This window comes from Alternaria ventricosa (assembly GCF_023758065.1).
Source record: "Alternaria ventricosa strain BMP 2768 chromosome Unknown scaffold_25, whole genome shotgun sequence".
Taxonomy (NCBI): domain Eukaryota; kingdom Fungi; phylum Ascomycota; class Dothideomycetes; order Pleosporales; family Pleosporaceae; genus Alternaria; species Alternaria ventricosa.
In genome coordinates, this window is record NW_026055705.1 from 241,992 (window position 1) to 263,680 (window position 21,689).

At 54.1% G+C, this 21,689-nt stretch overlaps 7 protein-coding genes across 7 annotated transcripts; 4 read left to right on the forward strand and 3 right to left on the reverse strand.

Moving 5' to 3' along the window:
• Positions 1-396: 396 nt before the first annotated feature.
• Positions 397-4,203, forward strand: J4E93_009932 (uncharacterized protein; the record flags this gene model as incomplete). Its single annotated transcript, XM_049347820.1, has 3 exons — positions 397-1,698; positions 1,745-2,592; positions 2,640-4,203. 3 exons carry the CDS (start codon positions 397-399, stop codon positions 4,201-4,203), a joined length of 3,714 nt encoding a protein of 1,237 aa, XP_049195049.1.
• Positions 4,204-4,788: 585 nt separating this feature from the next.
• On the forward strand, positions 4,789-6,574 carry J4E93_009933 (uncharacterized protein; the record flags this gene model as incomplete). Its single annotated transcript, XM_049347821.1, is given in 4 exon segments — positions 4,789-4,817; positions 4,837-4,907; positions 4,963-6,032; positions 6,083-6,574. The coding sequence occupies 4 exon segments, from the start codon at positions 4,789-4,791 to the stop codon at positions 6,572-6,574; spliced, it is 1,662 nt and encodes a 553-aa protein (XP_049195050.1).
• Positions 6,575-7,098: 524 nt separating this feature from the next.
• On the forward strand, positions 7,099-8,927 carry J4E93_009934 (uncharacterized protein; the record flags this gene model as incomplete). The annotated part of the gene is made up of 2 exons (XM_049347822.1): positions 7,099-7,689; positions 7,737-8,927. 2 exons carry the CDS (start codon positions 7,099-7,101, stop codon positions 8,925-8,927), a joined length of 1,782 nt encoding a protein of 593 aa, XP_049195051.1.
• A 128-nt stretch (positions 8,928-9,055) lies between these two features.
• On the forward strand, positions 9,056-10,937 carry J4E93_009935 (uncharacterized protein; the record flags this gene model as incomplete). Its single annotated transcript, XM_049347823.1, has 2 exons — positions 9,056-9,092; positions 10,138-10,937. The coding sequence occupies 2 exons, from the start codon at positions 9,056-9,058 to the stop codon at positions 10,935-10,937; spliced, it is 837 nt and encodes a 278-aa protein (XP_049195052.1).
• Positions 10,938-12,558: 1,621 nt separating this feature from the next.
• Positions 12,559-12,936, reverse strand: J4E93_009936 (uncharacterized protein; the record flags this gene model as incomplete). The annotated part of the gene is made up of 1 exon (XM_049347824.1): positions 12,559-12,936. One exon carries the CDS (start codon positions 12,934-12,936, stop codon positions 12,559-12,561), a length of 378 nt encoding a protein of 125 aa, XP_049195053.1.
• Positions 12,937-15,347: 2,411 nt separating this feature from the next.
• J4E93_009937 (uncharacterized protein) lies at positions 15,348-17,099 on the reverse strand (the record flags this gene model as incomplete). The annotated part of the gene is made up of 1 exon (XM_049347825.1): positions 15,348-17,099. The coding sequence occupies one exon, from the start codon at positions 17,097-17,099 to the stop codon at positions 15,348-15,350; it is 1,752 nt and encodes a 583-aa protein (XP_049195054.1).
• A 685-nt stretch (positions 17,100-17,784) lies between these two features.
• Positions 17,785-18,915, reverse strand: J4E93_009938 (uncharacterized protein; the record flags this gene model as incomplete). Its single annotated transcript, XM_049347826.1, has 1 exon — positions 17,785-18,915. The coding sequence occupies one exon, from the start codon at positions 18,913-18,915 to the stop codon at positions 17,785-17,787; it is 1,131 nt and encodes a 376-aa protein (XP_049195055.1).
• Between the last annotated feature and the right edge of the window lie 2,774 nt (positions 18,916-21,689).

Genomic DNA, 21,689 nt, shown 5'->3' on the forward strand with positions numbered 1-21,689 from the left:
CACAGCGCAAAGCCGAAAGGCTTTGTCAACGGAACAATTCATGTCCGTGGGAGATACTATTACCATGTATCATGACCACATTACATTGCTTCCAAGATTGAAACAAGCGGTACCACTAGACTCGCCGGGCCAAATACTATGCCTACTCGAGGTTCATATGCTCCGTACATATCAATGATGCCAGTATTGGTATGAATGAAAAATGTTACAAATCGACTTTATATGACTTTGATGTGAGTGAACGTGAAATCGATCAGAACCATCGTGAGTGACGCTTGCCATTCAAATGTAAGAGGGGTCGCTACCTCGTCCTGTATACGTCAGGTGGGGGATCAGGTCCATGGTGGGGCAACGTCTTGAGGCGACAGTAAATTTTTGGTCAACGCCGCCGCCATCATGACCTCCGACTCGAGCTCCTCCACGCACTCCGATTCGCTGCCTGCTGCTCTGCATCTCCCCTCGCCGTTTGCAGACACGGGCAAAGAGACTGCCCACCTCGCCTTTGCACCGATAGCGCTGGCGCAATACCACAACATAGTCGAAAAACTGGCCTCCAACAACGTCTACCGCATCCTCCGCGCACCCGGGCCCATTCGTGTATGGGTCTACCGATCGCTACTCGCCGAGCACCAACTGTGGAATGACTGGGACCGCCGCGCGCCATCACCGCCCGACGTGAAGCCTGAGACGGAGCCCGCCATGGCCGAAGGCAGCATCAACGACACGGAGAGCGTGGGCGACTCGGAGCGGCCCGAGAGCTCGTCCCGCATGACCGCGCGCCCCTACCTCACCCGACTACGCCTCGCGCTCGCGCCCTATACCGTTCATTTCCACAACCCGGGCTATGTCCGGGACGATACACTGCGCATGCTAGAGCGCGACGTGGTGAAGAAGACGCTGGAAGAGTCGCGGAAGAGCCTCGAGTTGCGCGAAGAACTCGGTCTCTCGTGGGAGTTCTGGGACGATCTCGCGGGCGTGCTCAAAGCCGCTATCCCCTCGCTCGAACGCCGCTGTTTCGCTGCGCCGGATCCTGCTGCGCCTGAATATGAGGGTCTGTCGGGCCCGCTCATCGCAAGCTATTCGCCGAGCCTGCTTAGGGATCTGGAACGGCTGAATCAGCTTGTGTGTATTGCAAGGAATGTGCAGGTACATGGCGAGAGGGTGCAGAATTTGAGTGCGGACAGACTCTTTGACAAGGACATTTTTGCATTGATCAATGTCTGTGTACGCGTTACGGCGCGGGGCTACGATGGCGAGGCTGGAACCCAAGACGAAGACAAATGGCAGGGCGTCATCAATGCGTACAAGAAGCTGCTCATCACTTGTTTGCAGTTCCTTAACAATCTCATCGCGCGGAACGAGCAGCGGAAGCTGATGCTTTGGATCGAACTGTTCGATAGTCATCTCGATAACGAACTGCCCAACTTCGCAGACATGAAGTACAAGATGGACGAGTTTCCGCAACAAGATCAAGGCCCGCCACCGGAGGAGCAGCCTCTGCCCACTCACGCAGCGCGAAGTCTGGACGCGTTCAAGATTCCTCAACAGCCTGCGTCTTCGCCATTCCTCCTCTACATTGGCGAGACTGGCAACGACGTCAAGAAGGCGCTGATACATCATGGTGTCAAGGCAGGTGCCAATGAAATTGCGGCCGAGTGCAGGCGGAGGTGGCAGACCATGGGTGAAGAGGAGAAGAACGTAGGTTACGTCTGTCGTGTGACCTGATTCCTGCTAACACTTTCAGAAATGGAACATGCTCTATGCAGATGTCGTTGCCCGATATCGCGATCAGATCACTCAAACCAGCACATACCGCAAAGTCGTGGATCAGCATGCCAAGAACGAAGAGAGTGTACAGGCGCTGGCGAAAAGCATCAACCAACTCCAAGTGGAGGTCGACAGGATGCGGTCGTCCATCACAGCTCTCCCTGGCGACGAGTCCAACAGCGAACAACCATCCCAACCCACAGCGGAGAAGCAATCCCCGAAACCAGCATTGGATGACTCGTTACTAGATCCCAGCATCAAACGGTCTCCCCCGGCAGGTGAGATCGATTTCCGTGTGACATACCCGCCATCCTTCGGTGCGGAGATACTCCAAAATGGCAAAGAAGATCTGCTTAAGCGGCTGGAGCCAGACCCCGACCGTCCATCAGGGCTAATCAGTGACGTAGCGTCTCCTACCTCTCCTCCGCCAGAGGATGACGATGACAATGATGACGACTACGATGACATACCTGGTGATGAAGGCCGAGGGTTGCTCACAGACGTTCCGCTTATTCTGGGTCCTACTGAGATTGAGGTTCTACCTATGATCATCATGGCTGGAATCGTTGAGCCGACGGAGGGACAGCCTGGTCATCATTCCGATCCGACTGTTTTCAGCAGTGTCAGGAGCATGCATGGGGTTCGGTGTCATTTGCTTCTTGCGCAGGACAATGGCCGGAATCTGCTGCGCGAGTTGTTGATCTTTGTTGCTGCTTGGGATCTGCGCGAGGAAGAGTTGTACTTCAAGTTTATGGTCAAGATTATGGAGGCTATTCTTGCCAATCAGCTGCTGCCGTTTGCTTATCACGCCTTTAGAGAGTCTGAGTAGGTATACCCATTGGAAACACAGACTTTGACTAACATCACGACAGATCCAAGGACATCATCTCTCCGGCTCAGGCAGTCATCATGAAACTTCTCACAAACATCTTCCGCGCCAGACAGGCCCGCGCCCAGCCCACGAAGGGTCATCTCAAGGCAAACCACCCGCAGGTCGACCAAGGCGATGTTCACATGGTCAACTTCCTACTTACCGAGTTCCGTCGCCATATCATCCCCCAGACATGTGCCCTCATCTTCCTGCAAGGCCAAATCCGCGCGGGACATGCGCAACCCGAAGACTTCCCTCTTAATCTGTGGGACATGGAACGCATGTATGAGGGCGTTTACCAGTACCTAGAGTTCTTCGCCATTCTTACAGAACACGAGACATGGAAGAGGATGCTGAGCAATTGGGAGATCTCACATGAACTGGTCACCCTACTGAAAGAACTGGACGCAGCGATACCCAAGGGTCAGCTATCGCCGCCTCCGCTGAGGAATGTCCAGCACGCGCCACCACCTCCAGCCCCAGTAGAGGTCCACATCCCTCCGTCACACCAGCAGCAAGACCAGCAACAGCCACCGCAACCCCAACCAGTCGCTGTCGAACGACCGTACGACACCACAGCCGGCGCAGCCGAAGCCTACATCCCTCCACCCACCTCACCATCACCCCGACCCTACATGGACGAAGCAGCCGACGAGCCCTCAGACTTCGAATGGCGCAATCTGAAGAAACTCGCCGTCCTCGTCCTCAGCTCCCTGGTCTGGAAGAACAAGCACGTCCAAGACCAAATACGGCCATTGGGTGGTATTGAGGCGGTGTTGAACTGCTGCTCCTACGACGAACATAACCCTTATATCCGCGAACACGCTATAATGTGTCTCCGCTTCCTTATGGAAGGCAATAAAGAGAATCAAGACCGTATTCACGCGCTGGAGAAGTATAATCAAGATGCCAATGCGAAAGCAAAAGCGCCCGCCGCACCAGCCGCGGCATCAAGCCCACACCCAAACTCGAACCCTGCTCCAGGCGAGAGCAGCGGAAGTGGAAGTGGAAGTGGCAGTGGTAGTGGTAGTGTTGGGGGCAGCAGCAACCGATCAGCAGTCAACGTCCGCGTCCCCGACGAAGTGCTCGACCAACAAGGGTACGAAACCTACATGGACAAACAAGGCCAGGTCATGCTGAGGAAACGTCAACATGTGCCGCAGTCTTCGATGCACCAGCAGCAGCAATTGCCGATTCAGAATACGGAGCTGACGAAGGGGACAGATAATGGGGGTCAAAACATGGGCAACAACACCAACGGTACTGGCAATGGCAATCCTGGCAGTGCAAGTAACACCGGCAACCCTACCACCAAAGGCAAAGCCAAGTCAGACTCCGCCCAAGCTGTCTGGGATAACATGCGCGCTACTGCCTTAGGTGGGATTGGTGGTACGATGACGGGTGCAGGGGGTGGTGTGCGCGATCCTAAGGCGCTGGAGGAGATGGTGGAGCGCGTTATGCATAATCTGCCCAGGTTGCAGGGCTTGAGGGGTGGGGAGGAGAGGGCGGTCGAGGTGGAGGAGGCGCTGAAGAAGTTGGATAGGGGGTTTGATGGGGGGAGTTAGGGTGGTGTGGATGGGGAGGAGGGAGGGAGTGTGGGAGGATGGGGAGGGAAGGGAAGATGGTGTATGGAGTTCTTAGAGAAGCGTTGGTGTGCACTTGGCTATGGCGTTTATCGGTTCTGGCCATTCTGGGAAGGTCGGGATCAGTCGAATCGAGCTTCTGCCGCTTTCGAAGCTTGTTATCGAGCGAGGACTTGCCGACAGAAATATTCTTATGCGCGCTATCATGTTGAGTCTTTACCATATCTTTCCAGCCTTGTGCGACCAACACGGCAAAGCATGACTTCGATCACGTGACGCTGGGCTTATCATCCCGGGTGTGCCTTCTGTCCTGAGATCAGGCTCTTTTGTTTCTAGATTATGTGTACATTGTCGCTCAGGCGCTCCAACCACCATCCACACCTTGTCATGGCCGTGGAAAGCGCTAGCGTAGGCAACGCGAACGCCACAATCAACCCCGCCATCAACATTCAGCCTTGCCGCATCACTTCCAAGGCTCATCGGTAGCATAGCCTCGATCTGACCTCGATATGGGCGCATTCGTTCCTTCCTCTCCAGCTCGGACTACCATCACTCACTCACCGCAAAATGGCCGGCCAACTTTGGCTTCTCGATCAGTGACATCTATTTGGTCAGCAACTACGCGTACTCGGTCTACAAGTCGTGTAAGAATGCAGGCGACAGCTTCCGTGAAATCACCGCCGAGGGTAAGCAGATCGCGCGCAAGGCAGCGAACGCAGGGACTGACGTGGCACAATCTAGTCGACTCACTACGATCCTTCCTTCTTGCTCTGGACAACGAGTACAAAAGGCCTCGATCCTCGTTCCGACACCTTACGCCTGTGCAAGAAGGCCGGTTGGCAGCTAGCTTGCAGGACTGCCGAGCGGATCTTCGTTCGGTGAAAGCGATATTACACGACTTCCGCTCGCTCGACACTGGCGATGGACGGTATCGCGATAAGCTCGCCTTCACGAGTGGGAAACAAGCTACGATAAGGGACAAGATCGGTGCGCATAATTCCCGGCTACAACAGCTTCTCAGTGGCCTGAATGTCGCGACGTTTTCCAGGATCGAGAGGAACACTGAGGCACACTATCTTTCGTTGCTTGAGATTCACGGAAAGTTGGATAAAATCCGCAGGGACATATCCTCTGGAAGGCGCAATGCCGTGGCCGTCGATGATGTCGATGAAGCAGTGGCATTGGAAGATGAGATCCTCGATGATAACATGACTGAGCCGGACGTCGACCTCTCATATGAGGTTCATGAGTGGATCAACCAGTTCAGCAGCCAGATGACGCGATCTGCGAACGAAAATGGTCACTCCAGCCGCCTATCCCCTGGTAGTGATAGAGCAGCTCTCACAAGCTTCGATCTCTCCCACCTTAACGCAAATCGTAGAATTACGCACAATGTAACACCAGCCTCCTTGGTCACAGATGCTGGTGAGCAGCTGACCATTCTACCTGATGGGTATTATGGTGTCTCCCTTGGAACGTGGCGTTGGGGCAAGACAAGCAAATGGTGGAAGGAGATCAGTGATGTCGATCTTCTGCTTAGCGGCTTTCGTCGAAGCCTGATCGTTAGACACCCAATCTTCTATAAGCTCGAATTGTCCTTAGAGGAGTTGTATTTTGAGGAAGCAAAGACAATTCATGTACGACGAAGAGTCTTGCGACCGAAGGATCGGGACAAAGTCTCTTTCGAAGACCTCTCACTCGATGTGTATTTCAGGAATATGTTAAGGGAAGAGAAGAGCACAGTCGAGTTTCTAAAAGCTGGCAATCAGCATGCAAAATATTTCGAAGACATTGTATTTGTGTTGAAATTCGTGAGTATCTTGTGCGCAGATTTTGGAACGACATGCTAAATGTTACCCAGAAACCAGACGCTGTGTTTTACTGTTGTGGTTTTAACCTAGCACACGAGATCCGCATTTCTATAGTAGAAGCCAAGGTGGGTTGGAGAAGAGAGATACGCCACCCCAACGGCAACACCATCGAGATCTGTGCGAACGGCCCAACAAACATTCGGCACTACCTGAAAATGAGGAACCAAGGACTTCCTCAGCGCAACACAGGTTGGTGGAGCGACGAGATTAATGGATATGGAGGCATACTTCTCTGGATTAAAGTCACGGACATTGAAGCGGTCTCTATTGAGCAGTTGGACCAGCTGGAGATTCGAGGAGGAGGATACTTTGCTCGGATAGTGGGAGGTGATGGTCATATATTCGAGTCTACGCAAGAATCACCTGGGGATGTATCGGATTTTGGGGAACGTGCGGTGAAGCACAGCAAATTGTTACGCGATAGGCGTGAGCAGCGCATAAACGATGTGAAGTGGGCTCAGGCTCTTGGTGTGAAGGTCTAGAGATTCCTTGTTGTTTCTGGTATCATTGTCAATTCATGTTGTACCACCACTAGGTCCTAAGCAATGATGTTAGTTGTAAGCCTCTTGCTATATTCTTGACAGCAGTAGGAGTGCGAAAAGGCTAGGTTGCTACGACATGGCTCGGCTCCCGGGCTTTCGTTACCCGCACTCGGCAAACCTCCGCTCGCGCAATCCGCATCTTCCCAACACCACACTTATCGGCATCCGCCCTCACTTATCAACATCCGTCGCCGTCGGATGCCATCCGATCGGCTGTCAGATTAAGTACCGACGAATTACCGATGCCAGATAACAGCCGACGTAACGCGTATCTCCGCGTTCGACTCGTACGCGACCGCATGTAGCAGGTACCAAGACCATCGCGCCGTTGATTACTAGGCGGATTGTGGGGTAGTGGAGTCGGGAGTGGAGACGAACGTCGATACGAATGCAACGCAGTGCAAGGTATACGACCGATCTCGGAAGTATAGCAGACGTCGGATGTTGTTATATGAGCTTCTACCATGGCGCCGCTGGACGTAGCTTCAGCGTTGTGCGAACGCGTCGTGTCAATTCTACATTCTCGCATCGACACCATCATGGGCCACACCAGCATGGCTCAGCGACTACTCACCAGCTTCGCGCTGCTCACTACCAGCGTCTCTAGCGTTTCTGCAGCATACAACATTTCATCTGCAGTCACGCTTCCCGGCTACGGTACCTTTGTCGGCACCACGGTCTCGCAAACTCTGACAAAGAAGCCTCTACCACGCGGTGTAGACGCCTGGCTCGGTATCGACTATGCTTCTCAGCCTGTTGGAGAGGCAAGATTTGCGCCTGTTGGCGCGCCAGAGCCTTTCGATGGGGTCAAGAACGCGAGTAGTTATGGGTTTTCGTGTTTCCAGGATCCAGACGAACTCCCGTATGAACTGGATGAGGCGTGTTTGAGCATGAACGTTTTCCGGCCGCAGGGCGTTGCGGATGATGCGGAATTACCGGTGCTGATCTGGATTCATGGGGGTGGCTTCGTTGCTGGAAGCGCGAGGAGCTTCGATGGTGCTTCCTTCGTGGCTAACTCTAGGGAGCCGCTTGTGGTTGTTACTTTCAACTACAGAGTAGGCATAGCCGTTCTCTTCATACGAACAAAGCTAATGTCGTCCAGGTTAACTCTCTGGGCTTCCTCCCGTCCCCAGTTTTTGAGCGCGAAGGACTTCTTAACCTCGGACTCCGCGATCAGGAGACCCTGTTCAAGTTTGTTCAGAAATACATCTCTGTTTTTGGAGGCGATGCTTCTCGCGTCACGATTGGAGGTCGCTCAGCTGGTGCGCACTCAGTCGGCATTCATCTCTTCCACAACTACAACAAAACCGAGGGTGCACCAGCGCTCTTCTCGCAGGCTCTTCTCCAGTCCGGCAGTGTGACTGCTCGAGCGTTCCCGAACGCATCTTACCCACTGTACCAGGAGCAATTTGCGCAATACCTTGGCTACACAGGATGCAGCGCAGTAGCCAATAGCACCGATGCCGAAATCCTCAGCTGCCTTCGATCCGTCCCCATCGATGCGATCCAGAACGCCAGCGCTCTGCTGTGGCGCGCTTCAGAATACCCCATCACGTGGCCATTCCAACCCACGCGAGGCGGTCCTCTCCTCGAGCAAGCAGGCTCAACATCCGGGATCAACGAACAATTCTACCGCATCCCCACCATCACTACCAACGTTGTCGACGAAGCAAAGTATTACTCTCCAGGCGACATATCCACCAACGAAGATTTCCTCGCCTTCATCAAGAACCTGATCCCCGGTCTGACCACCGAGGATCTGTCTGATCTCGAGGAGCTATACCCTGACCCAGCAGACGACATCAACGGCCCTTACGCCCACAGCCCAAACTCCACCCAATACAACCGCATCTCTGCCGCGCTTACCGACTACATGTACGTCTGCGCTGGCCAGGAAACCGCCATGCGCATGTCGTCTGCCTCAGTCCCCGTTTACAAAATGGTTTTCGCCGTGAACAACACATTCCCAACTTGGAAAGGCATCCCCCACACCGCCGACACAAAGTACACATGGGCTGAACCGGCCGGTAGCGGTGGAGTGCAGTACCCAGAAGTAGGCAAGGAGTTACTTAATGCGTACTTCTCCGACTTTGTTGCATTAGGCGATCCGAATGCGGGTAATAGGACTGGTGTACCGGTTTGGCCAAAGTATGAGGACGAGGGCGAAGGTAGACCGGGGTTGCAGTTGAGGATGGAGGCTTTTGGCAATAGCAGGGTGGAGGGAGATGCGATTAGGAGGCGTCAATGCGAGTGGTGGAGGGACGAAAGCAGGGCTGCGAGGTTGGAGAAGTAGGATGATAGGATGGAAGTTGGGTAGTTGACTGAATTCCGCAATGTCCGTACAGAAACGACTCACAAGCTGCACTTCGCAACGTTATTGCCGTCGCATCTTCAACCCTGGATCGTAAACTCACGACCACAATGGCTGTTGCACTAGAACTGTTCTTCTTCGCATACCGTATCGCCGTTCGCGGGATAACGCGCGGGGATGCAACAGCCTACGCAAATGCGCCCCACATGCGCTAATCGATTGGCGCAATCCCAACCGATTACACATGCGCGCGCGTTGAACGACATCCGCCTATCCTGCCCACGTGTGACCGTAGCCCGTCCGTGTCTTCCGCTTTGCACACCATTCTTTACGTGACTAAGCTTTTCTCACGGCTGATGAAGCTCACGCAAGCTTTTATCAAGCTTTGGCGACTGGGGGTATCCCGCTGCGTGCCGCGCACATGGGATGGATGGATGGCTAGCATGCGTCCGTTCCTGCAGCTTATGGCTAGGGTCGTGGATTGAGCCTGTCGTTGACGTAGGGTATGGTTGGTTAGCTTGAGTAGGGTGATGATGGGGGTATATAAGATGGATGGCTTTGGGTGTGGTTGAGGGGTTGTGTGTTGGTTTCTTCTCGTCCTTTTGTTCCTACAAAAAGTCACTTTCTATTCGTCAATAATATGAGCGCGTTTCTGGTACTGGGACTCGCTGCTACAGCTCTGGGTTACCCGGCTGTTAGCAAGCACCATCATACGCCTCTGGAAAATGCGACGGATTATCTCGTTTCTGTCGGGCCGCGACCGTACTACATCATCAGCAACATGACTGATAGCCCGTTGAAGCGGAAACTGCAGTCGTGTGAAAACACTCCGGTTTCTATCTCTCCATTCACGATTGGTCATCGCGGCGGAGGAACACTCCAATTCCCAGAAGAGTCGATCCGGTCTCAAGATGCCGGTGCGCGGATGGGCGCCGGTATCTTGGAATGCGATGTGGCATTCACAAGCGACAGGGGATTGGTGTGCAGACACGATCTATGCGATCTGCACCGAACCACAGATATCCTGCTCAGGCCCGAATTAGCAGCAAAATGTACCACGCCATTCACACCGGCGAATGCAACGAGTCCCGCGAACGCATTATGCTGTACTTCCGACATCACGATCGATGAATGTATGATCTCTCCTCCACCCCAAGTACCCGCGACACAACGTCATACTAATAAAACAAAGTCACCACCCTCTGCAGCAAACAAGACGGCTTCAACGCCTCCGCCACCACCCCGCTCACCTACCAAGCCGGCACCCCCCTCTGGCGCACAGAACTCTACGACACCTGCGCACAAACCCTCACCCTAAACGCATACATCGACCTCGTAGACTCCTACCCCGGCTACCGCAACTTCACGCCCGAGTTAAAAACACCACCCGCAGCCGTCTCCATGCCTTTTCTTGGAAACTACACTCAGGCTCAATACGCGTCCGACATGATATCTGCGTTCCGCGAAAAGGGGATAAGTGCGGATCGTGTGTGGCCGCAGAGTTTCTTGTTTGAGGATGTGGTGTATTGGATTAATCATGATGAGGAGTTTGGTGCTCAGGCTGTTTACCTGCAGGAGTTTGATACGCCGGCTGACCTTGCGGCTGGGTTTGCGAATCTATCCATCGCACGCGCTGCGGGTGTGAATATCATTGCGCCCTCTCTTCCCATGCTGCTTTCCGTCGGCGGCGCAGACAACAAGACGATTGTGGAAAGCGAGTACGCGAAAGCGATTAAAGACAATGGCATGGATATTATTGCTTGGACGTTTGAAAGGAGCGGGCCGTTGGCGGATGTGAAGAGGGATGCGGAGTATTATTTCGCGAGTGTGGCGGATGTGGTGGATCATGATGGACAGTACTATGAGGTGCTGGATGTGCTGGTCAGGGAGGTGGGAGTCAAGGGGCTTTTTACGGATTGGGCGGGGACGGTGAGTTATTTTGCGAGTTGTTTTGGGTTGGAGGGGCCGGTGGGGGGGAGTTATAGTAGATAGTAGGTGAGGGTCGGGGATGGGGGAGGGAAGTGTGGTAGCGAGGGTAGAAGCAGACGGAGATGGGGAAGTGAACGAACTTGAGGTTTTGTATACACCATGGCCTACGACAAGATGGATTTGTGAGAGGATATGAATGTTTACAGACACGTGAAACAAGGAGGATGATAAGGCAGTCATTCAAGACCGAAAAAAAGAAACAGTGTGGAAACCTCAACTTCGAACCGTAATCTGCGCCCATGCCAGCCAGCGGAATCGAGTACATGCGACCAGCCGTCGGACTCGTAGACCACCCACACCATTATCTACTGCGAACATACACCACGTGCCCACATTAACCTCCATCCCATCCTCCTCCCTTCCCACAATCACCTTCCTCAACCCATCTCCATCACGATCGTCAATCTCCCATCCGCCCAATTGCCAAACCCCATCTCCATCTCGCAAAATCACCGCATCTTCACCGCCCACCCTCACCTCACCAGCAACCCAACCACACCCTCCCATCCTCCTATCAACTCGGCAACAACAGCCGAACATATCCCCACAGTCTCGCTTCTAGACCTCCGTGCACTGTTCTTAGTACTGTCTAGCTCCTGCGTCCGTTCGAAGTACTTGCTTTCTTTCGGTCGGGGCCGTAATAGCGATCGACATGTTCGGCTGTTTTTGCTGTGTGGCGAACGGATAGGCGGACTAGCGGTGGTATTAGGGTTGGGATGGGAGTGTATGACTGGGTGTGGTAAGTACGGTGATTACGGTCGGGCGGGTTCGGTTCGGATCGGTGATGGGTGTTGGGTTGGTGAGCGGGTGATGGGCAAGGTTGTTAGGCACACACACACACACAGTCATATTGAGGAAGAAAGAGTCAAATCGATGGAACAAGTAAGTTCTTCGTTCTCAACTATACTATCCTATCCTATCATGTCCTCCACTCTCTCAAACAAAACACCAAGCTAAATCGCACTCTCTCAAAAAGAAAGTAGGTATCGGGGTATCACCAAACTCCAGCTCCACCAGAGAAGAAGGCAGCCGCAAATCGTAGAGACCGCGCAGAGAAAGCAAGCGAAGACAGACACACCGTACAAACGAAGAGGTGCGCGGCAAGCCGCGGTCAACCAGGTAGAGTATGGGACCTCCAAGTAGTACGTATGTCATGTGATGAGATATCGCATTCGCATAGCAGCGTCCTAATCGCGCGCCTAAAAGGGGGGGTATAACAAAACAGAGTCGAACCAACGTAACAAAAGAAATGTTGGTCGACCATAAACAAAGACAGGATTCCAAAGCTCCAGTATTACCCAGTAAGTTTGTTGTTGATGATAATCCCACGAAGTTTCGTCAATCGTCGCAGACAAGAGAAAGATAGTGTGATTACAAAGGAGTGTGTGTGGGCAATAGAGCAGGAAACGTGAATGTAGAACAAAGGTCCCATGGACAAGTCCAGGGAAAGTAAAAAGGGGGTATGATGCAAAGCGCAAACTGAGGCTGGAACAAGACGTAAACGGACATACATCCTCGTGATATGGGGTTGTTTAGAAAACAATGTAACATGAGAAAAGGGTTTGGGTTGAATCAAAGACATGCGCTGCCAGTCGATAATGGCGAAAAACCGTTTCTCTCACGTTCATAGAACGAGGTACCCGACACCAGCCGCGAGCGCAACAACAAGACCGTTGATCTGGAGCGAGGAAGCGGCGCCCTCGAACTGAGGGGGCATGGAAGCGGAGGCGCTGGCCATGGGGCCGGAGGCAGTGGGCATGGCCATGCTGGCGGTGGTGTTGCCGGCGGCGTACGAGGGGACGATGGTGGGGTGCGTGGCGGAGATGGTGCTGGTGCTGTTTGCGGCGGTGTAGCCGGCGGCGGGGGATGAGGACGCGGTGACGGTGTTGACGCGGTAGACGGTCGAGGTGATGTAGACGGTGGCGTCGTACTGGTCTTCCTGGGCGAAGGCGCAGACGAGGAGCGCGAAGAGCGCGGTGATGATTTGGGTGAAGGAGCGCATTTTGGTGGTTGGTTTGGTGGTTGGTGGTGAAGGACGGTAGTAGTTGTGGTGGGTTGGATATGCGACTGTGAATGCGCAGTGCTTCGATGTCGAATCAGAAGAAGTGAGGGTTGCAAGTGTTATGCAGGTGCTAATGAGCTTCGCTCCGGTGATTTGTTTTGTTTGGAATGCGAGAGAGCAATGTGGATAGTCTTGGACCAAGTGATAGAGAGAGTGAGATATCAAGGATAGTACTTGTCAATGTAATGAGTGTGGGTAAGCCTAAAGCTTTAAAAGATCGTGAGTCTCGAGGAAGAGAGAGTAAAAGAGGGTTTGTCTCGCAACGTTTGAGGAGGGTGAAGGGGAAACAACGGGCAAGGCAGGGAGGGCAAGGTGGGCCGCCCCCGGCGCCTTGTATCGTGTTCCTGGCATCCTTGCCGCCAGTGCAATTTCCCACTGCCAAAGCGCAATTTCGGTCCCCCTGGGCGCGCTAACGCAGGTTCGGGCGTGCTAACGGGAGTACCTGAGCAAGGAAGCTGCCGATCTGGCGCTTGGCAATGGCGGCCACGGCAAATCTCTGCACTGCATCCCAGTCCGCGCGCGCTCCTGTGGTTGGCCTGAGGTGCAGCGCTGGACCTGAACTACCGAGGTACCCACTCTACGGCCAACGTGCTGCATCCTCGTGACGGGCGGGTGGTGACCTCACTTCTCACTCCCATCGCTAGGGGCAACCTTGAAGAAAGTCGCTGCCCAGGTGAGATGCTGTCATTGCCCATCTGCGAACTCAAGGTTCACGCCTCACCATGTCAAAGACCAAGTTTCAACGGCCATCACCCCAGGCAACTTCTCTCACCCCATGCGTTCCACAATCCCTCTCCAGCCCGAGTAGCCTGAGTCCACAGTGTCGCGCCTCAAAGCACGGACGCTGAAACAATGCGCAGCGAATCGTGCCGTCTGTTCGGCCTCCAAGGCGGAAACGCGACTGGAGGCAGCTAGGCCAGCACGACCAACCGATTGCTGGACGCTGTACACCGGGCGGCGGGCCACTCAGGGCGGAAACGTGACTTGACTGGAGCCAGCACGACAAATTTCGTCGTACTATTACACCGCACCTTTCTAACTTGTCAGCTCGCGCACTCGTGGCACGCTACCCGTTGCGACATGTGTTCTGAGTAACACAGTAAGCCAACCAGCGCCCGCCTCGTCTCAGACCCATCCCATCTATACCCATCTATAGACCACGGCTGAGGATAACAACGTGGTCGGCGGCAAGACGAGGCTATCATTGCCTGGACACCTTGGCGTGCTGAACGCGGAAGAAACGGTTCAACGAAGCGATGAGAAGAAGTGCTATGATGGTGGTGTGGAACTGTGCAGAGAAATTTCTTGCAAAGAGTTTTGCTTGCGTAGTACTGCTCAACATATGCACGCAATGCATCTTGTGACTCAAAGTAATCTTCACAGTAGCATGTGAAGCGTCCAGATGCGCTCGCCAACACATCCCCATCAATGCAAACTCGCAATCGTGAGGAAAATCAAAAAACCCACTGACACACAGGAACAAGTAACGATCTTCCGCTGCAAGATTGAAATTACAATTACACACGCGAGCATGCGCATGATTGGCTCCCTAGCCCGCCACTACCCCTACCATTACTAGTACACAATATGGGCTTCTTCTTGCTCATTTCCGCCTTTCGCATCGTGACCCATCCATCGCATTGAAGCCGTTGCAAATCCAGCTCCTAACTTCCGCTCTTTCTCAAATGAAGCAATTCAAGCCAAGCAAGTCGCGCGCCTGTGCAATCGACCTTGGAGAGGCTCGCATGCTTGCAATTCGGCTGCGGACGGGCAGATTGAAATCGAGGGTGCGCGCGCGCGCAAATTTGACAATAAATCATCTTCCATCGCACTCGGTTTCGTTTCCTCGATCGAAACCAACGGTCGTGTGTTGTGTGTTGTGTCATGCCAACGCCTCCGCTAGTCGCAAGGTTTAGGACGGGGAACCACGACTCTGTGCCACGCGCAAAAGTTAGTTTGAGCGCAAAATGCAAATGCAGCCAGCAACGACCACCACCACCACGACTTGATGCATGTCTCTTCGGCTTCATTGCCGGCGCGACAATATTCGCAAATGCCCTCTTCCCCAACACCATGCTGTTTCCAGCCAGACTAGACAAAGCCCCCTTGCGCCATAGCAACCCGTGCGTGCAGTCGACGATGTCGAACAAAGACGCTCATTCCCTCTCACCCCCAGCGCAGACTACGGCAAAATGCAGAAGAAAGGGAAGCAAGCGAACGCACGAACCTGGCCAGTAAAACAGTCTCGGCAATTCCTCACACAATAGTCGCAAAGACGCAAACAGAGCGCCGCGCTGCGAGTCGTGAATGTTTGATCAGCGCCGTGCGCCAAACAAACCACACTATTGTCTTCAGTCGGCTTCGACTACTTCGGCACTCTCCCATAAACGGCGACAGATCTCCTCGGCTTCGTTTCGGCTGCGCGCCTGGTCACTCTCGAAACTCTGTTGAAAGTCGTTCTCGTCGCGACTAGTCTTGCCGCGACCTGCATCGTGGTCGAAACTGACTCGTGATCTCCGCGAGCCCGCCCCATCTGTTTCGACGCCGCTTTCGTTGAAACTTGTGCTCAGGCTGCTGGCTCCTGTCGCGAAGCCGTTTGCGCCGTGCGACTTGGGTACGCGGATTTTGCGTGACATGCCAGGGGTTTGGTAGATTCGTGCAAGCGCATCTGCAATTGGGTTGCGGTATCTTCGCACTACATTGTACTCGACCGCGACGTGGTTGAACTGCTGCTGCAGACGCGGATCCAGACGCCCCTCACCATTGCCGTTGTAGTGGATGCTGGACTGAAGGTATGTGGGACCGCCCGTGCGGGGTAGCGTTACGGGAACGAGCTTCTGCGGTTCAATGTTGGACGACGCACGTTGAAGCATGAGCTTCTGCTGTGTCCGCGATGGGGGTAGGTTGGTTGGCGTGGTCGTGCCAGAGCGCTGAGGCGTCTTGGAGGGTGTGTCCGCGCCGCCCTTGAAGTTTGGCATGGACTTGTTGCGCTTGATCTTGTCCACCTCCCCTTCATCGGTGTCGTCTTTGAGCTGATGCGCAGCCATGTACTCGCCATCGTGAGGTGTCCCAGCGGAACCGTCTCCGTCCATGAAGCGCGATACGAGGTTGTTCCCCGGTGTGTCTACCAGCGTAGATCCAACAGACCCAGCTGTGTGACTGAGCAGATTATGACGATCGGAGGAGGATACGACGGTCGCAGCGACTGACGATGTCTGGGGAGCGACATGGTGTGAGGCGCTGCGCTGTAGTAGTCGTGATGTGATCATGTCAGCATCTGGAGGCCGAGAATGTTGATAGGAGCTCCCGCCGTTGACCTGCGTGTTTGTGCGCGTGCGGTCGGTGAGCGTCTGAGTGGCCTGACTGGGCGCTTCTCGATTCATACCAGCCGACTGTTGCGGCTCTCCTCTATTCTTCTCCATGTTGATCTCCGCCGCTCTGTGTTGTGCCTCTAGTATGACCGAGTTGGAGCGCGTGTTGGATCGGGTAGTAGTGGGCGACTGTGACGCACTCTCTTCGGTCCACCCGCCCTCGTCTCCTTCCTCGTCGTCATTGGGCATGTCAAAGTGGACCGCGGCGTGTGGCTCCGGAGAACTTTGCCGAGACCGAGAGGGAGTCGCGAGCGCACGCTTGGAAGTAGCGTTCTCGTTCTTGGACCCCTTCAGCGCGTGTTTCGCATGCCCTTGCCGCGGCGGGAGATGGCCGCTCGAGTGGTTTTTGCGCAGATTCGCTTGCTGCGTGTTTGCTCTCACAACGGCGCCGGAAGACGCATGGCGCTTCATTCCGGGACGCGCGTGTGGGCTGCTGGGCGCCGAAATGGAATTGCCCGACTGCGAGCGGCGGTGGTGTCGCCCGGTGTTTTCTGCGCCCTGAAGCGCCTGCTGGGCCTGCTTCTCGGCTTTGCTCAGCTTGTTGAGGTTCTTGCCAAAGGACGTGTTCCTCTGCACGCGTTGGCCGACGACATGATGGCGCTGGCTCTTGTGATGGGCTGAGCGCTGGGCGCCCTCGGACGGCGACTGTGAGATGTGCGACTGCGACGACGACTGTCTGGTCATTGCGGCTGGCCGTTGGGGCCGCGAATTAGAATCGTCTGCCGAGGCCATGCTTACGTTCGCGCGCTGTCGAGGGAGGTGAGGTCGGGGAGCCGTTTGGCTGTGGGAGCTGCACGTAATGATGCAAGTCTGCGGATCGTAGGAGTCGAGTGGAGCAGCCAGCTGGGTTTCGTTGTGCTGGCAGCCGAGCGGATCAACGGGCGGCCATGGAGATTCAATTGTGTGCGTTGGAGCGTTAGACGTGGTACAGCGTGCCACGTTGGGCCCAATGATGTTGATGGAGATGGTGGAGTCCATGCCCGGCCATCAAATGAGTAGGCGGTGAAAACGCCCCAACCGCTTTAGGTTCACCGCGGCCCGTCCCCACGTCATATGACCGTGCTCCCACCTCCTCACTACCGCGCATTCCAACATCACTTCACGACACATCCTGTGCTGTATCTGCATTATTTATTATAAACTAAGGCCCTGCGTTATATCTGATGCATTTGTGCTAAATACCTCGCGCCTGCGCATCCCACAGTGTACCGACTGACAGAATGAACCTCCCTGTTATGGGTATGAAGATGCCAGCTCTCCAAGGTAAACAGTCGTATAGTCATGTACTCGTATATGGTATATGTCTTCCGGTCATCCCTTCGTCAGTCATCATCGTGGTCTTGTGTTCCACCCTGTACAAGCCGTTTGCTGCTGCCTCCACTTCGCATCTGCCTTGTCGTCGCTTCTCATGTCGCTCTCATGCTGCAAGTCCTTGAGCGAATCTCTTCAACTTGCACCTCATTCCCCGTTGTAATGCCGCTCGCTGCTGACTGATCTGTCGTTGTGTAGGGTTCATGCCATCGATGCAGCCGAAAGAAGAAGTGCTGAGCAGAGACTCAGGGCGCGACCGGTAAGAAGGTGGTGGAGGTCCCGAGAAGTATGTCGGGGCATCGGAAAGATCGCCCATCGAGTCTTCGCGGATGAGACCGGCCGCTGCTGTCGATGGCCGGGTGCTGTCTGCGCTTCGTGCCGTGCGCATGAATATGGCGTTGAGACGGCGCTCAAAGACGCTCTCTGTATCGCCGTGTCGTGCACTCGCTGGCGTGCCCATCCGGGAGGGTAGCTGCGACTGTTGGTCGATGGACAGAAGCGCACTGGCGCGCGTCGAAGGGTGTCGTGTCGATGGCCTTGTGACGGGGCGACGAAGCGATCCAGATCGGGACATGAGCATGGTACCAGGGGCTTCCGCAACATCCTCGTAGGAGATGGCTAAGAGTGGCATCGATGCTGACTGTCTGTTGATTTGCTTCCGACATGCCTGGCGCTGAGACTTGGTTCGTAAAAGCGAAGGCATCTGAACCTGCATCTTTTTGGCGCAACGAAGGAACGACTTTCCGTGTTGACTGGTGGCTGTCGATGGTCTGACGACTTCGGGTGCTCCAACCACGGGGATAGCGTGCTGAGCCACTGCGGAGTCTTTGGTACCTACATTTGTCGCTGCTCTCCAATACGAAAGGCCTCCCATGAGCGGGGGTGAAGGCGTGTTCATGCTAGCGTCGAGCCATGCATTGACGTCCCGTATCACGCCAGAATCAGGTCTCGCTGGACGAAGAGGAGGTAGAACCGGCGGTCGAGGCGACACCCGCCCTACAAGTATCGGGACCGGAGGTACTGCTGGTGCATCTTGCAGGCTCGGTGTCGCTCCTGTTGAAGGTGCCGTACGCGGCCGCCTGACTGATGGTTTTCGCCGTATCCCAATTGGTCCCTCATCGTTCTTCAGCGTCTGTCGCGATGCCACTTTGCGAAGATGCCGTTGCAGCCACTTCTTCGCCGTTCCATGCTTGCTAATGGTTGTAGTAGTCGTCTGTTCTGTAGTGGTAGCCGTCATGCTGTGTGAATTCGAAGGAACTGTTTGCGAGAATGTCGTACGCTGAGTGATGCACGGCGGTAACAGTAATGTAGAAGAGGTGAAGGCGGGAATGCGGAAGTGACTTCATGTGGGTTGGAATGGTTGTCGTCGTTGATGGCAGGCGCAAATGAGCTGCCATCGTAAGTTTCGGACGTCATGGGCTGAAAGAGGAAAATGCTGTCATGGGGTTGTTGAAGGGGCAGTCACCCCCAAGGTTGAGGAAGGCGCGTCTCGGTGACCTTCACTTATCGGCACAGCACCTTTCTTATCGACATTGCAAGAGCTCAAACATTCGCGAGAGACGTGATCATCTTGTATACATAGGTGTGATGAGATTGCTTCATCCAGCTTCACTGGAAACAGCGTATGAGCAACCGATCTAACCACGCTGAATGTCCTCCATCTCAGAACCCAGGCTTGGACCGGACCATGGCGGGTCCAGCAGGCCCCTATTATGTTCATTGATCTCCTGCCGTATCTTCTCTTTCTCCTCTTCAGTCTTATCCGGATCGTAGAGATTGCCATCGTCGCCCTCCATTGAGCCCGATGGAGTTGACATTGAACCCGCGCTTACCTTGCGGAATGTTCTCTCCGTAGGCGTGGTCGAACACGCCACCCTTCCGGCAGGTCTGGCCGATGGAGCGGCAGATGGGGTGACAGATGTTGGTGGTTGGTTCAGCGGCGGTGGACGTGGGTTCGCTGCTGGTGATGAGGGAAGTGGAGGGAAAGAAGAGAGAAAGTCTCGTTCTTCTTCGGGTGAGCGTGAGCGACGGTATGTCGGGGTAGGATGTGCGCCTATGCGTCCCCGGCGTGGGTGCTTCGGTGTGGGACGTAGAAGCACGTATGCCCGTCTTGCGGCATCTCTGTAAAGATCTCGTTCAATTTCTGTTTGCCGGAACCTCGCCAGTCTGTCAGCCCTTGGCTCCGTGGGTATCCTGTGTTGATTTTCGTTGATCCGATCATTCCTGGTGTGTGCGTCTTGTTCGGGAACGAGCTTGGTGTCTACCTGCCGACTTTTTGCCAGTCTGTCAGCTTTTGGCTCCCGCGGTATCAGTTGTTGGTTGTCCCTATGCGCATCTCCTTGTGGGATGGCTGATACCTCCTCCGTCTCCTGCCGGTCGGCTTTGGGCCCCTTGGGTACCTGATTCTCTTTGAACCAGTCCTTCTCGATCTGTGCATTTTGTTCTGGAACGGACGATGGCTCTCCTCTCCTAGTACCACTTCCCATACCTCTGGTCGGAAGGCCGTAGCCAACTCCTCTACCTCTTCCACCTTGGCCATTATTGAACGTTCCCCCAGTCCAAGTGTTATTGAAGTTTCCTCTACCTATCTCACGGAAACCGAAGTTAGTGGAACTTCTTGCTCTCCGGCGATTGCTGTTTCCTCAGTTTCCACGTAGTGCTCCAGACATGCCGTCGAAGTACTTCGATCTCGGATTTCTCTCTAGTTGAGATTGATCAGCAGCAATACAGTATGTCGCTCCAAGTATAACAACGATCTGCGACTTCTACCCAGCAGTTTGTATCACCGACCCATCGTTCCGGTGCCTTCGTCACCAGTCCATGTGTTGGATCACATGCCAAACCCAGCTGCTTCTCCATACGCCCATGAAATTCGCACCCGTCCACCCCTGAGTATTTAGGTGTCTTCCCATCACCGACACTCCCCTACCCAATCCTTCTTCCGTCCATCCAGAACGACCCACTCTCAATGCCCCCATCGCACGTTTCCGCAAACGCATCCTCTACGCTCGCGCCACACTGCGTCTTGCTCTCTGCGCAGACGGGAAACGACGCTGCCGTAAAAGACGACTCCGCTACATTATTACCAATTTACGCGATTTACGCGATGCAGCAATGAAGACCGCTGACTCCGTATCAAGGCAGCTAGACCACCTGTGGTGCTGAGATGAGGGTGGGAACGCTGGCGACTATCTTGGTATTCGTCACAGGGCTTATTTTCTTGTATGTGACGGCTTTGCTGTTGACGGACTCAGGACGAATGCACAGCGCCTGTTTTCATGCTGGATGTCGCTGTTCGATAATCCATTCGCGTCGGAAGTATGACGGTGGCGTCTGTGTCCTCCTAGTGTGGACGATGTTGATGAAGACAAGGGCGTCATCTTGGCTCTGTTGTCGGATTCGTCCAAACTGCTCGCGTCGGCGATACCATGCGGTTGCACTCAGCACATCTCATCTCGTTCTGTGCGACATTAGCAGTCCACACGCAAAATCACCATAGTCCCAAGACAAAAAGACTAAACACATTTAAGATTTTAGTACAATCGATTCTTCCACCCACTCCACCCCCCATCCTATCCAATCCAATCCACCCCATATTTCTCTAATATCTAACAAGTGAAAAGTTTGGTGTTGGGTATATACAACTTAAAACAGCACAAAAGACCTCCCAAGATACGGTGCAACAACGACATTTGCCCGCCAGAGCCAACGAAGGCATGTTGTGTAGACATCTACATAGGAAAAACAAGAACGATGCTGATAACAATCTCGATAGCTGAGTACAAAAAAGAAGAAAGAGGAGAAGAGGCTTATTAGTACGTATATATGTGTAAGAGATGTTGCGGTAAGTAAAAATACCGTTCTGGTTGATAAAGGAAATTGAACTGGGGGTATCAAGCTGTCAAGGCTGGGTATAATGGGTATAGCGAAAAGCCGAGCTGAGTAGTAGTTATAGAAAGATAAGAAACGACAAACGAAATTCTGCGGTGATAAGAGATATGTCGGAGATGG